The following is a 14,523-nucleotide window of genomic DNA, read 5'->3' on the forward strand; positions in this document are numbered from 1 at the left end:
GATTTGACTTTGACTCACACGCAGTTTGGACTTTTGATCTCATCGGCTTTGACACTGACCCTTCCCCACTTTATTTTGAAAGAAGCAAGCTTCGCGTTCGACCTTCGGCGTCCTTCGATGAAGGGGTGCGTTATTTTTCTGTATACTTTTTCACGACCATGCAGCCCTCACCTAATCCAAACTGCTTTGGTGGGGTCGGATGACGCAATCGGACAGAGGTCAGCTTAATAACGCAGGGGTAGGGGGTGGGGGTCCAGGTTTTATTCCTGCGCTGGGAAGCGTTTTTTCCTTCACTGCACCCACATTCATCGTCGTTGTAAGGAAAAGTTGGCTTCACTGGAATGCGTTTTTTACACGACGTACGCCATCAGTGAGACATAGAAGGCTTCGCTTTAAAATTGCTTTAAACAGCCTCTTCCAGCTGCGACTGAACGATACCAGTTCCAACCAGCGTCAAAAAATAATGTGTAGATAGATCATTGAACGTGCTATTACATTGAAAATGTAGCAAGCAAAATGCGTTGCAGAGTTCTAAACTGTGCAGTCGTCTGATTAGGCATAGGGGAAAAATTGCCTCGAATCCACGCTGTGAAGGTGGTTCGAAAACAAAGCTTTAAACGACACCCACTACAATTGCCCATGCGACGCCACTTGAATTCACACACGTGGCTCTACAAAGAGTGAAACGAGAGATTCTGCCAGCAGTTACTTGGAATTCGCGAGGGCGGCGTCCCGAACGCAGCAGCGTCGGCCACGGCCGGGCGAGAATGTTGGACGGCGCAGCCGTAAAAATAAAACGGAGACGAGCGTCTTTCGAAGGGTGAGACAGCGGAACCTAGCCATCCTGATGTGCTAGCTCGGGGCTACACCATCGCGCGACGCAAGCGTAGACACCGAAATGATCCAGCATGTGAGCTTAGTGATTGCCATCTATGCCGACTTAAACTAGTTAGTTTAGTAATTCTGAGAATTGAGAGAAAGCTGAGTGGCCTGTTAAAATCGTTATTTATGAGGACCAGTCGCTCCTTCCCCCTTCTGTAACACCCCTTAAAACACAACCGCTTTGGTATTCACCAATTTATAAAACGGAGTCCCATTCCTGGCAAGCAGTGCGCAAAAGGTAGCGTTTCTCTAGCGGCCAGATGTCTGTATGTGGTCCCTACATGTTGTTTTCCTGACCTTCAAACCAACCCTTCACGTATCTTTGCTGTACAACCAATCATTCCTGTCGGGTCCAGGTTCCCCAGGAGGTGCTGTCGAACAAGTTCACCAAGCCGTGCGAAGGAAGCGCGCAATAGAGGGAAGCTGTACCAAAACAGGCTAAAAACAATTGTCCCTGAAGCAGACGACAAAGCCGTACCGCCGACACGCTGGCCGGTGACCAGGCACCTACGCCCGGGGAACGCCGGGTAAATTCGCCGCGCCACCTACTGTGTGCTCCGTGAGTGAGACCCTCCGTACGTGAGAGAGACCCCGCCGCCGCCTTCGCCCCGCTAAGAGTTTCTTGTCCCGCACGCAACGGAAGAACCATTGGCTGGTAAAGGTAGAAAGCTTTGCTTTAAAAGAGGATGGGCCTCGACTGAAGTGGTGTCGTGTGTGCAGAATTACCCCAAAAAACATGCGTAAATGGGCGCCGTGAAACACGCATTTCGAGCTATGAAAGCGGACGAATCAGTTGGTATCGAAAGGTAACCCGTCATGCAAAATCTTAGGCCGTCAACTAAAACACAGGGCAAAGCGGAAATCTTCACTGTGAACCACTACCAGTGGGAGCACCTTACATGTCTCTTGGTATAAGACTACGTTATAGAAATGAGGATACTACAAATCTCTCGTTTCCACGGTATTTGGTCTTAGAAATCCACTTCCCGGCCAGAGCGATTATACTTAAAATGAGTGTACAATAGACTCGTTCTGCTGCCCGCCAAGACGGAAGAACGGGGAGTTTTCCCTATATTTTAAAATATATCTTCTTGTTCGTCGAACAATGTCCATTTTTGTACTTCTACTTGGAAGCCTCTTTTTTCTTTTTACATTGCAGCGGGGACCATGTGCTAAAACTACGGTATTACCACATAAGCAAATACCTTAAAATCCTCTAACAATAAGAAAGACCGTCGTACCGTGAGGAATTTTCCCCAGGCCTCGACAGTGTCCGGCGTCATGAGCTTCTCGTTCTTGGCGCGGAGTACGTCCACGAGGCAGCCGCCCATGACCTCGAAGTGGGCAGGCTTGACGCCCTTGCGCTTCAGGTGCTCGGTTCCGTTTCGGCGCGCCAGAACCTCGAAGGTAGCGGGCTCGTTGAGGCTGTCCACCATGGAGGTCATATGGTAGCCAATGGCGCAGCCGTGCGCCCGGAACACGGGGTCGTCCTTGAGCGTTCCCACGGGCTTGCCGCGGAAGTTGGGGAACAGCTCGAGGTACTCCGGGTGCTTGACGAACATCGAGAGGAACAGCAGCACGCCGTACTCGCGGTTGTCCCTGCAGAAGGCGTGCCACGAGTCCTGCACAAGCTTCACCTGGCGAGGCGAGAGACCCGTGTGCTCGTCGGGAGCGTCTCCGAGCTTGCGGGTGGCGTTGCCCATCGCGTCACTTTGCTTGTGGACTGCGGCGCTTTTTTCCTATCTACGAATTCGTCCGTACCCCACGTCGAAGTCTCGGCTAAGTGACAGCCTTCGCCTCGGTGCGTAAATTCACTGTGGTGCCGCTCGCCTGCGTGTCACACACGTCACGACTACACTTCTTCCTCTTCTTCTTCTTCTCTTGGGTGCGTGTCACAAACGGCACGTGTTTTCTTTCTTCTTCTTCTTCCTCTTCTTCTCCTCGCTTTCTTGCTGTTATTTTCCTTTTTGTCCCCCATTAAGATATGGCACGTACCCGCGGAGGTGCATTGGCCTGGTCTGTGAATGGTCTCTTCAGTTAAAAATTTCTTTTTACAGAAATATGTAAAGTCAGATATACTCGGTAAGGCCGGAGGAAGACGTAAAAGAATAGTCCATACTAATAGATTAGTCTTTCACTGGCCGATAGGAATTCATGGATATCGGAGTAAATTTCTATTTTTAGTTGATTAAAGGATAAAGCGCCGAATGAGAGTGCAGTAGTTTTTACCTCAAGATAAAGGTATTGAAATGGGGAATTCCGCTACGGTTTTCTCCCGGTCTGAAAAGCGCCGACGTTCAATTAAATAACATTTTTGGGACTTAGGTTTTGTAAAAGCCCGGAAAGCGTCTGTTGATGCCACTCCTGACCTGCTCATATGCAAGTTTAAATTTGGAAGCCGGCATCACATGGTTGTCAGGGACACATCATAATAGCAGGACGGACAAAAAACGGATTTAATTCATATTTAGTTGAACCTGCTCTGGTCTACCAGGTTAGCGTTGGATTGGCTACGGATCACGAGAAGCACACAGCCTGCCGTAGTCATGTATGACATATTTGGGCGTAGTGATGATGATGAACAACTTTATTGTCGTCTCTGTTCAGACGGAGTCACGGCTTTGGAGTGGCAGTGTGCGCGTCCCTTGAGACAGCGCATACTGCCACTCCATGGGCGCTTAGAGCGTCTTCCGCCAGCTGGAAGACTGCTCTGTGGTTGTCGGTTTGGGAGACAAGCAGTGCGGCCTCCCATTGCTGGTGTCTTGCGATGCGTACTCCTGATGTGGGTGTCTCTGGTTAACTGGAACACGCGCAAACCATGTGGGGGGTCGTGGCGGCTGCTGCGCCGCACCTCTTGCACTGAAAAAAAAATATATCTATATATATATCTATATCGATATATATATATATATATATAAGAGAAGAAAAACTTCGAACAAGGTAAAAGCACGATTGTGGCCTACGTAGGCCACAATCGTGCTTTTATTTTGTTCGAAGTTTTTCTTCTCTTGTGTTCTCTACCATCTTCAAAGTTCTACTACTCCCTGAATTATATATATATATATATATATATATATATATATATATATAGTAAAAGAGAAGACTAAATGGTAACGAACGAACTTGTATTAACGTTTCGTGTATTCGTGTATCATCGATTCCTATGACAAAGGAATGAACCACAGTTTTTAAATAGTAGGGGGTCACCGCATCTTGGCCAATCTCCCTAAGTGGGTGTGCTTGGCTTTCAGGCCTGCGCAAGGGACCCTGGGCGGTAGTCGCGAGGCGTGCACACATGAGGGCTGGGCAGTTCTTAATTTGGTTTACTTCCATGGGGTCGACGCGAGCCCCACGCTCCTGTGCGCGCGCTCGGCAATTTCTCGGGTATTTTTAACTGTGGACACGAAAACTTACAATTGGCTAAACAGCTGCGATGTTAAAACATTTTCACCCTAGTCAACCTGGCATGGCATATGACATACCACTGAATGCCGCGGCGTCCATGTAGGGCTTTGCCTCGTCCGTAGTAGGATTCAGCAGCGTACGCCCTCCGATTTCTGTCACGGACAGCTCGGTAACCCCATTCGATGAGCACTTCTCTCGACTTTCATGATTTATGGATATGGGGCCCCCTGTCACTGACTCGCAATCAGTCTGTTCGAGGGCAGCGCAACCATACCAATTTATGGCTGTGGTGACGCCCACCCTGGTAATTTTTTGGGGTGACGCTACAAGCATTTATTTATTTTCGCGGGACTGCCATTGCTCATTTTTGCCTTTATAAAGTGGAGCTTTAGCTGGATAGGAGAAAGGAAAATTTAGTGGTCCTGTGCAGGCAGAAAACTCTTCCGGCGCACCCCATGCGCACGCGCGAAAACGTGAGGCAGGAGAAGATGTAGAAGTAAGAAGAGACAGATTGGCTGGGTATGTGCCATACCTAAAGGCGCAACAACAACAACAACAACAACAGATTGGCTGTGCGCTTTAAAGCGACCGAGAAGCAGCAGGTTCGCTTACTGTGCTAGCTTGGACTTCCTCATCCTAACCTTAGGCCCACCATTCTTCCCCGTGCCACATATGGATCTCTGCGCCGTTGAACCGAAAACACTGCGCAAGATGAAAGCCAGCGCATCAAATCCTCAAACCTGAATGGACGCAGATCTATGGTAGGAGTTTTCCGCCTTTAACTTAACGGATTACTAAGCACGGGGAAACATCAACCCTCTTACTCGTAATCTGGTTATAGCGACGCATATTTTTGCGTTACAGCACGGCAACTGGCAGGAACCACGATTAAGGGTGATTAAATATGAGGTCTGTTTAAAAAATGTCAGTCATTAGAGAACCCGAGTAAGGTTACGTGCCACACACCGTTTTCTTCGGGGAAGGTTGGGCACACAGCACTAAGCTGCACTGGTGTCTTCAGCTCTGTCGTGTGTCAATAAGCTCAGGGGTCAACTCAAACATTACATATTACATGTTCCATCCGAACATGAGAGGCAGCGCTGGCCCGGTCGTCAACTCAGGATCAAAGCGAGTGGATTGGAAGTGTAAGGAAAGCAGCTGCTCCTTTAGGGGCCCTGTACATCAAGGTCCACCCCTGGGCTCGCTACCCTCTGTTTGATGCCTTTTACAAAGCTATCACTATATCTTACTCAGCAAAGGTATCCCTCTATCTCTCCCTCTTACCAAAACAGCCCTACAAAGTTCAGTCAGGCCACTACGCTACAGAACGATCATCTCTAAAGCTCTGACATTGTTGCCTTCTCGCTCAAACTGACCTATACCTCGCAGCCGCAATCTTTCACGTCTACATCCTGAGCCCCACACAAACGTTTAACACCTGTATCTTTCCTATGCCACGGCGATTAAAAACCGTTGCTACTGTCTTGCACTCCCGTCGAATGCAGTGCCTGTATGCATAAATGGTAAATGCACCAGTCTGGATCTAAACTCTCCCTCAACGTTCAAAGAACACTACTGCACCCTGCATCCTGAGACATCAAAATAGGTGGCGTATGCAACTTCTTTCGCATACATGTCTTGCGTTGGCTTTAGCTTATTTCTTCCAGAAGTTTCTTCATTCGAAAGACCATGACTATAACCGCTATGCGGAGTTATGTCCTTAGTAGAATAACCGCCCCACGCCTTCCCTTATTCTACGTCATACATCAGTCCCATCGTTATAATTATGTATTTTTTGCAATTGTCCGTTCTTTTGTATGTCATTAGACTGCCACACGCTGTATTACCGCCGCAGGTAACGTTTGAAAAATTATTTCACCGTAAATACACTGGCGCATGGCCGTTACCACTGAGTGCGTTTTTGCAAATCTTGAATAATAGTACATAGAAACACCCGCAGACTGAAGGAGAAGGAGGAATGAACGTTTGTCTTGATCAGAGTTGAAGATTGCTGAGCCGTTCACTTGCGTGCAGCCAGCTGCCCCCGGGACATCATCTGCAGCTGATGGTCCCGGTGGACCAGCTCATTCTCCCACTTCTCCTGGTAAGGAGTAAAGGTAAAAAGTATTCCCCATGCTTCCCTTGGCGTTGTAGACTTCAGGCTTGCCTCTCTGTATGTCTTGAACGAGTCCCTCATTCCTAAACATATTATTCTGCAAGCAAATCGAGGCCATCAGTTTTGAAGGCCTTGATGTCGCAGGTAGCATAAGGCGGTTTCTGGTCAGTTGACTGCTTTTGACAGGCTGTACACGCCTGAATCACGCTTTCATGGTTATATGAAAATCCCCATTACCCTGTGTCGTCAGAGAGGCGCTGGCTACCGCCCTTAGGCTTCATTTGCAGTTGTAAGTATAAATAGCGCCGAAGGTGGTGGAGAACACAGCCGCCAAAATGGCCGAGTCAGTAAACCCCCCCTATATGTAATCGAATGGCGTGGGTTCTGTACCCATTCTGGACGCATGTTTCTATGATCAGATACCAGCTTCTTAATTTGCCGCTTCGCTGCCTGGAGATTCTCTTGTCTGTACTGAATGTTCTTAAACTCAAGGCGTCCCAGACGTCGTTCTGCCGCGGGGTTAAGTGATGTGCTCTTGTGAGCTTCACGAAAAATTCTAATCGAGTGTTTTAACGACAGGCTTCGCTTACGCTGGTAGCGTATAGAATTTGTTTTAGAACTCTTCCCAATTTTTTTCTTTTAAATGCAGAGCATTTCTTTAACTCACGATGTCACCCGTTCTAGTTGTCCATCGTAGTCCGCACCCCTCCCCCTACACTATATATATAAAAATAATACTTACCGGTGCCTGGTTTCGATCCCACGACCCTGCGGGCGGAACGCAAGGTACATGGTGCTCTACCCACTGCTCCGACAAAGCCGACACAGAATGGAGGGCTACGAACGCGCCTTATATCCTTGACTCATTCAAACTACGTCAAGAAGCTGCTGATACAATGCATTCACTACCTGTGGGCGGAGAGCGAGGTACATGGTGCTCTTCCCACTGCACCACAATAATCATACCCACCTGCTAATAAATGATGTCACGTGACCACGTAATTACGTTTCCTCATGTAATTACAATACAACAACCAACAGCAACAGGTGTAACAACATTAACGTAACGCAAACTACTTAACTTCGTGCTCCCCCGGAAATGCTCTGCATTTGATCGTGCCCCTCGCGAGGGGGATGTTTAAGTCCTAAGGAATTACGATAAGTGACTTAGCCCTGGCCAGACCCCCTTGTGAGTACGTCAAAAAAAGTACACCTCTGCGTAACTACCCACTCAACTGCCCCCAATGCGATGAGCCTAACACCACAGCTCATCTCGTCTGGACGTGCCCCACCAACCCTCCACCTCCCAGATCCCCTACCCTTGAGCAGTGGGAGTGCGCGTTGCAGAGCTGCCAGCTCGAAGACCAGGAGGCCCTGATCTCTCGGGCGAAGATGGCAGCCGCGGCACGCGGCCTACCGGAATAGGATGGCCGCCCACAGCTCCTAACTCTTTTTCTCCCCTACCCCGTCCCTGCTTTTCAATAAACGTTTTCTCTCTCTCTCTCTCTCTGCGTAAATCGGGGGCCGCACAATGATAATGATGATTACGCTGCTGCTGCTGCTGCTGCTGATGATGATGATGATGACGACGCCCTTAAAGTTTTCTTGAGGCGTTTCGTGTGCCTTCATTTATCATCATCATCATAATCATCATCATCGTCTCGTGAAATCGATTGTGTAAAGTTGGCTTTCCTGAAGGGCGTTTTCGGGCTGCAATCTACGGCGCAATCGAGGCATAGAAAGCTTCGCTCTAATAACAGGCACCATTTGTAAGGGCAAAACATGACTTAAACCTCAAGCTTATATGTATATGCATTTTGAGTAGATTAGTAAGCAACAGTCACCGTTTCCATGATCCGTGGAGTAAAAATATAGGTGTGTGCGTGTATGTATGTGTATCTCTGTGTATCGCCACGCTCAACAGAATGAGTTCGCAGGGGTGGCTTGTTCTCTATATTCAATTTTGTGTTCAAAATGGCTTTCAACAGCTCTAAGTGCGCGTAATTAAATAAGACCTTACGTACTACAAATGATGTTCGGCCGATATACTGGTTTGGTAGGTTCCACTTACCAAGCAACATAATCATCATTATCACCATCAAAGTGAAGACGAAGAAGTGGGTGACGTTGACGAACATCGGCCCGATGGGGAACACCTCGCAGAAGGCCATGCCCGACGAACACACCGGCCTCACTTCAAGCCAAGTGAACCTGGTTCAGAAGACGTGGCTTGCGTACTGCAGCGGCCACCGCGATTATAGCAGGCAGCTGTTCCTCGCCCTTTTCGCAAGGCACCCGGACTACCTGGCGTTGTTCCCGTTCTCCATCAAGCCTGTGGCGAGCCTCGCGGACGACCCAGTGTTCCGGACACACGCCACAGCCACTGGTGACCATCTCACCTCCCCGTTTGACAGTAGCAACGAGCCGGAAATGTTCGAAGTCCTTGCGTGCGGCAACGCGGCCGAGCACGTTAAGCGCAAGCGGGTAAAACCAGACCACTTCCAGGTTATGGGAGACATCGTGGTGAACGTCCTCAAGGCAGAGGTTCACCGACAATTGAAGCCAGCTTCCGTCGAAGCCAGGTGAAAGTTCTTCGAGGTCATAACAGCACACGTAAAGTTTGTGTAAATCCGTGGTCATGATGTACCTGGTGCATGACAATGAATAGGCGAGACATAATTACTTTAAATGTGAAGAAATCGTTGATTGCTGCGCATATAAGGTATTGCTCCGTGAGAACGTATATTTATATGTCATCATCATCATCATCATCACGAACAATCAAGGAATCATAATCGGGATTTTGCTGAGTGGAATAAAACCGGCTTTCATCTTGCCATGTCGTTCGTGGCTGATGCTATCAGTATTATTCGCTCGGAAGCGATATAGCAGTGGTGACGAGGATCGCGCTTGCGCTAGGCGAGTAGTCCCAGCAAGAATGAGTGCCGAGAGTCCACCGGAATTCACCGACGAAGAAGGTACGTGTCCTACGTACCAGGTTCGTCTGGACGCTTACTTCGAAGCTCGTAGCATCGAGGAGCCGACGAAGAAGAGAGCACTGCTTGCTCATAGCTTCGCTAACGAACAGTGCGGTGCGAGTGGTGCAAGCACGATGTCACCCGAAAAAGGGCAATGAGCTACGCTACGAGGAAGTGTTCGGTCATTTGGAAGATCACTACGCTCCGCAAGTCAACAAGATTGCTGCCAGTTATGCTTTCTTCAGTCGTTCGCTACAAGAAGGTGAAAGTGCTCAGGATTTCATTGCGGAAATTCGGCGGCTAGTAGAGAAGTGTAGCTTCGGAATTTCACTGGAGCGCACGTTGAGAGACCGAATTGTTTGCGGTGTGCGGGATGAAGACATGCGGACAAATTTATTGACGCAACGAAAGCGTACACTGGAGCAGGCTGAAGACTTTGTTGTATCAGCACAGGAAGCGGCTGAGAACGCTAAACGCATGCAATATGCAGAGCCAGATGCGGTTCATCTTCCCCAACAAACGGCCCATCCATGGAAGTCACGCCCTAAACAGGAGAAGCGCCACACTTGTGGAAGATGTGGTGGCGAATCGCATTCAGAGGACAAATGCAAACACCGTCGCGCGGAGTGCCACCGGTGCGGCAAACAAGGGCATCTATGCCGGTTGTGCGGACAATGGCGACAAGGCTCGTATTCAATGAGAGCAGAAGCGCACACAGACGTGGTGGAAAATGAATCACTGCACACGATAGCAGCGATTCTTCCCCAAGAAGCCAGCATCTGCAAAGTTAAGCGAAATTACAAGGAGATTGCCTGGAATAACGTCCCTCTTAGAATGCTGGTGGACACGGGATCACCCGTAAGTGTAATTCTCGAAATGGTCTTCCGGAAGTACAAGGCGATGGGGACACCATTACGAAATACGCAGCTATGGCTCTCTTGTCTCTTGGGGGAACTTACAGTCGTCGGACAAATTAGTATGACTGCTGCGTGTGATGGGAAAGATGTGGCTGGCACAGTCATAGTGGTGCCCCAGAAGAAAGAAGACTTTCGTCGCACAACACGAGCTCTAATTCCATCGTGTGGAACGGACCTTCCTAGCAGACTCGCTCGCTGGGAGGAGGTCTTGCTGCGAAGACTTCGTGTTGCTGTAGCCCCCTCTCCCGCTGTTACCCGGGAGTGGCCACCATGCTACCATGCCCCGTTCGATCAGAACTGCCCCTTTTGCACGGCTCCTGCCGAAGATGCTGACACAGAACATTTGCTGTGGACGTGCCCTTCATTGCAAGCGGCCAGAACACGACACCTTCGAGTCACAGGGCTCCACCTTGGCAGGCCACCTGACCTTCATCGGTGGATATGGGGACCCCACCACTGCTCCCTTCTAGCGTTTTTTTTTTCGCGAAACGGGAGTTAACCTATACTTGTAGCATAGTACTTACGCCAACGGGCATACTATCGCAAGTAAAAAAAGACTGCTCTTCAGTGAACAGCGCAGTATAAGGAACCAGTTCGTTAGGTAAACAATCACGCAGGCTCACTAAACCCTCACGAATTATTACATTCGCCGGTGTCGCCGCAGTTCCTTACTACCCATGTAGGTTCCTGTTTTGCGTACGCAGGAGTTTATATTGTGGTAATTCAACGTGAGGTATGGTACTGCACATCCCTCCCACCCCGCCACTTTGTTTTTTAGGGGCGAAGCTCCTTAAGGCGTGGGTCTGTCCATCCTCGACGTATGTATGTAGCCACCTCTAGTTTAGTTCTTGGATTGTTTACTAGATGGCGTGGCTACCTCTAGTTTAGTTCTTGGATTGTTTACTAGATGGCGGTACTTGTATATGATGAAAAGATGCGCTTGGATTGTTTACTAGATGGCGTGGCTACCTCTAGTTTAGTTCTTGGATTGTTTACTGGATGGCGGGGAGCGTTGTAATAAAATCCGTTCGCTGTTGGCGCGCGCTCGGAGTCGCCCGATGGATAAGGCTGCAGATGTGCGAGCCCGCGAGGCAGAAGCTCTCCGTGAAGCTGCGCGACGCCGCCGCCAAGATCCTGCCGTACGAGAGCGGGAGGCCGAAGCGTGTCGTCTGGCTGCGCGACGACGCCGCCAAGATCCCAGCGTTCGAGAACGAGAGGCCCAAGCGTCACGGCAACGGCGCGAGGACCCTGCCGTACGCGAAGCGGCACGGCTGCGGCGCGAAGAGGATCTCCAAAACGTCAGAGAACGGGAAGCGGCGAGAAAGCGCGCGTATCGGCAGGCAGACCCCGATGCAGTGAGAGCTTGTGAGGCGTCTGCAAAACGCATCAGGCGAGCTCAGCCCCAAGGTGCCGACGCGCGGTTTAAGCGAGACTTTCTAGACGTTACGTTCGGACACAGATGTAGTGGGCGAACTTTCACTGAAGAGTCACGGTTTTACCGATGATTTCCCCTCAGGAGCTTCGCCCACTCATCATCATTCACCCCGTGGATATGCTGTGAATTTTTTTCTATTTCCTTTCCCCATTATTTTTTCCACTCGACCATTACTTTTGTTGACCTCCCCTTACTGTGCATAACGGTGAATTGTTTACAAAAAATTACCGCAAACCAGACGACATGCAACACTACCTCCATTTTGAAAGCAGCCAGACCGAGAATTGCAAAACTAGTATCTCGTACGGTCAAGCCTTCCGTTTTAAAAGTTTGTTCTAAACAATCTGACTGCAAGTCCAACTGCGTACAGCTACGCGGCGCCTTCGCTCAGCAAAAGCACCATGCCGAAATTTTCGACGACAGATTTAGGCGTTCCGATTCTCTTAATCATAATGCCCTCCACGATATTCGGGCGCAACCTTGACCTCCCCTGAAAACTAACTTCGTGATTACGTACAATGCGCCGATGCGTAATATTAATAATGAGAAATATTTTCCGAACCACCACGATTAGTATGCCGCAGATCTAAGAATCTGCGCGATATTTTAACTTTATCAAAAACTACGCGAGTCGTTCCGCTTGAGTGCCACCCTTGCAATAAGCCCCGTAGCAAGGTTTCCGCACACATTGCTACCACCGAGACGGCCACGAATTGAGATAGCTACAGTAGCCGGCCGTTTTTTTCGGACTGCAAAAATGCGGACTTGCTGGATACACCGGGCTGTCCCGAGGAACCACCAGTTGTCCGATAGGAGTAATGACTGGCGGATTTTTCGGACTACTTTTTTATTCGGACTATTTCTCGTTCTCTTCCAGATCCGAAAAATCGGTCGGCTACTGCACTGCGTAAAAATTAACGGTAATCGTTCATGTAACAGCGACAACGTAAACTACATGTTAAATTGTTCTCTCTGCAACTTGCAATGTATTGGTGAGACGACGCTGTCATTTAGACAACGTTTCAGTAATCACAGGGAACATGCCACCTTCCTTCCGCATCTTCTCCTATTGAGACACGGGAATATTACAGGCCATTCCTTTGACCATATGAAAGCTGCAATCCTTTAGTCTAGTTTTTGTACCTACCATGATAGAGAAAATCGGGAGTTACTGTTAATTGGCAAATTTAACACCCTAGCTTTTAGTTTATAACTAAAGTGCTCGAAAATTGACCTGCCTGAATGCTAAATGTGTGAAAAGTTGTGTGATTCGTGATTCAGCTGTGTTTAGCTTGGGCACCTTATAGTTATAGGCAATTGTTCGCGTTGTCGCTGTTTAGGGTCGCCGTGTTCTTTGTGCTTTTTATAGCCAACTTTGTTAATACAGACTCGCTTTTGTATAAGCACTCATATTGTGAACGAAACCTTTATTGATAGCGCTGGGCACCATAGCGTCGATGTATAATATTGCTACGAGGCTAAAGAGAGGGAACATATTTTAGACAAGCACCTGCATCTTATACTTGCGTCTTTCTTTCCCCGTTTCCCCATTTTACCGCTGTAACTTCTTTGAAGTTTTGCTGATCTTTGTAGTGTCGGAAGATATATAAGCGGTGCGACAGATTCCACCCCTGTAATCTAACAATGGCCGGTTCCTTTGCCCAAACGTTACTAAAACGTTCTCTTTCAGGTGGCTCGGATGCGGCCGCGGCGGCCGGTTTTCTGGTGGAGGCGAAGAGCGAAAACGCCCGTGTGTACGAGATTTCGGCGCACGTTAAAGATCCCCAGGTGGTCAAAATTAACCCAGAACCCTCCACTACGGTGCTCCTCTTCACCTGCGTTGCGTCGGCGCATTCAACCCTACAATCATTCAATCGATCCCCAACCTTAGTACCCGCTACAGAAAACACCCAACAAAACGACATGGTGTCCAAGCAGGTTTCGTTTCCAAGCTGGCAAAGCCTGCTTACGATATTTGTGAACTCTCTTTAGGCCAAAGGCGTCATTTACATTCCTTTCTGCGCCTCATCTGGAGTTTACTTCTCGTGAGCACAACCTAGTTCGCAACGTTTCCAGTGTAGTCTTGTAATCGTCGCTTCCTAGGCCAGGCCATGGTTCTGCTTTTCCCGAACGTGTCCCTTGCATGCGACGCCTATTTCTTCCAGCGTGGCTAGCATCCTTGGGTTTGTCGTCCGCCTTGAGCGACGTAGGGCTGGACGGCACCTTTGGACCTGTTGTCAACTTTCGCGGTGGCCAGCCGAAGATGCGCCTGGCCGTCGACTTGCGAGTCTCCGGCTTCTCCGGCGCGATGTTGGAGGCCGTAGCTGTGGCCGATGAGGCGTTCCTGCCGCCGGACTCCACCGAGCGGAAGGAGGCCACACTTAACAGATGCCTTATCCTGGGTTACGTTGCTCGACGCCGGAGCGCTGCCCGTCTGAAGACGTTGAGCGGCAGCCTCATCGTAGACGTCCTTCACGATGGCCACAAAAGCCTGCGCCATGAAGTGGTGAGGGGGAAAGAGAGCGAAAGTGGAATCTTTACAACTAATCCACCTGAAGTGATGCGTAAACGGCGGTGCTCAGTGACTTCCAGCTTGTAGCACCTGTATGGTCGTTAGATTACCAAGCTCGAAGCTCATGCGAACTAGTATTGAAAAGCAGTATATTTAAGCGAAACTTGTGAAACCCAGGGCTATGTGTAAGCGCGGCCGCTCGTGGCGGTGCGACATCACTTAAGGCCGGGGGAATGAATCCAGGTGTAAGCGATCGAAAAACAAGAATAAAAATTTCA

At 49.2% G+C, this 14,523-nt stretch overlaps 1 protein-coding gene across 1 annotated transcript; it reads left to right on the forward strand.

The window, feature by feature from the left end:
• Positions 1-8,548: 8,548 nt before the first annotated feature.
• On the forward strand, positions 8,549-8,989 carry LOC144146468 (uncharacterized). The gene has a single exon (XM_077678418.1). The coding sequence runs from the start codon at positions 8,549-8,551 to the stop codon at positions 8,987-8,989; it is 441 nt and encodes a 146-aa protein (XP_077534544.1).
• Positions 8,990-14,523: the final 5,534 nt, after the last annotated feature.

The sequence above is a fragment of the Haemaphysalis longicornis genome, unplaced genomic scaffold (assembly GCF_048455015.1).
Source record: "Haemaphysalis longicornis isolate Haplotype H1 unplaced genomic scaffold, Haemaphysalis longicornis Haplotype H1 scaffold_7, whole genome shotgun sequence".
Taxonomy (NCBI): domain Eukaryota; kingdom Metazoa; phylum Arthropoda; class Arachnida; order Ixodida; family Ixodidae; genus Haemaphysalis; species Haemaphysalis longicornis.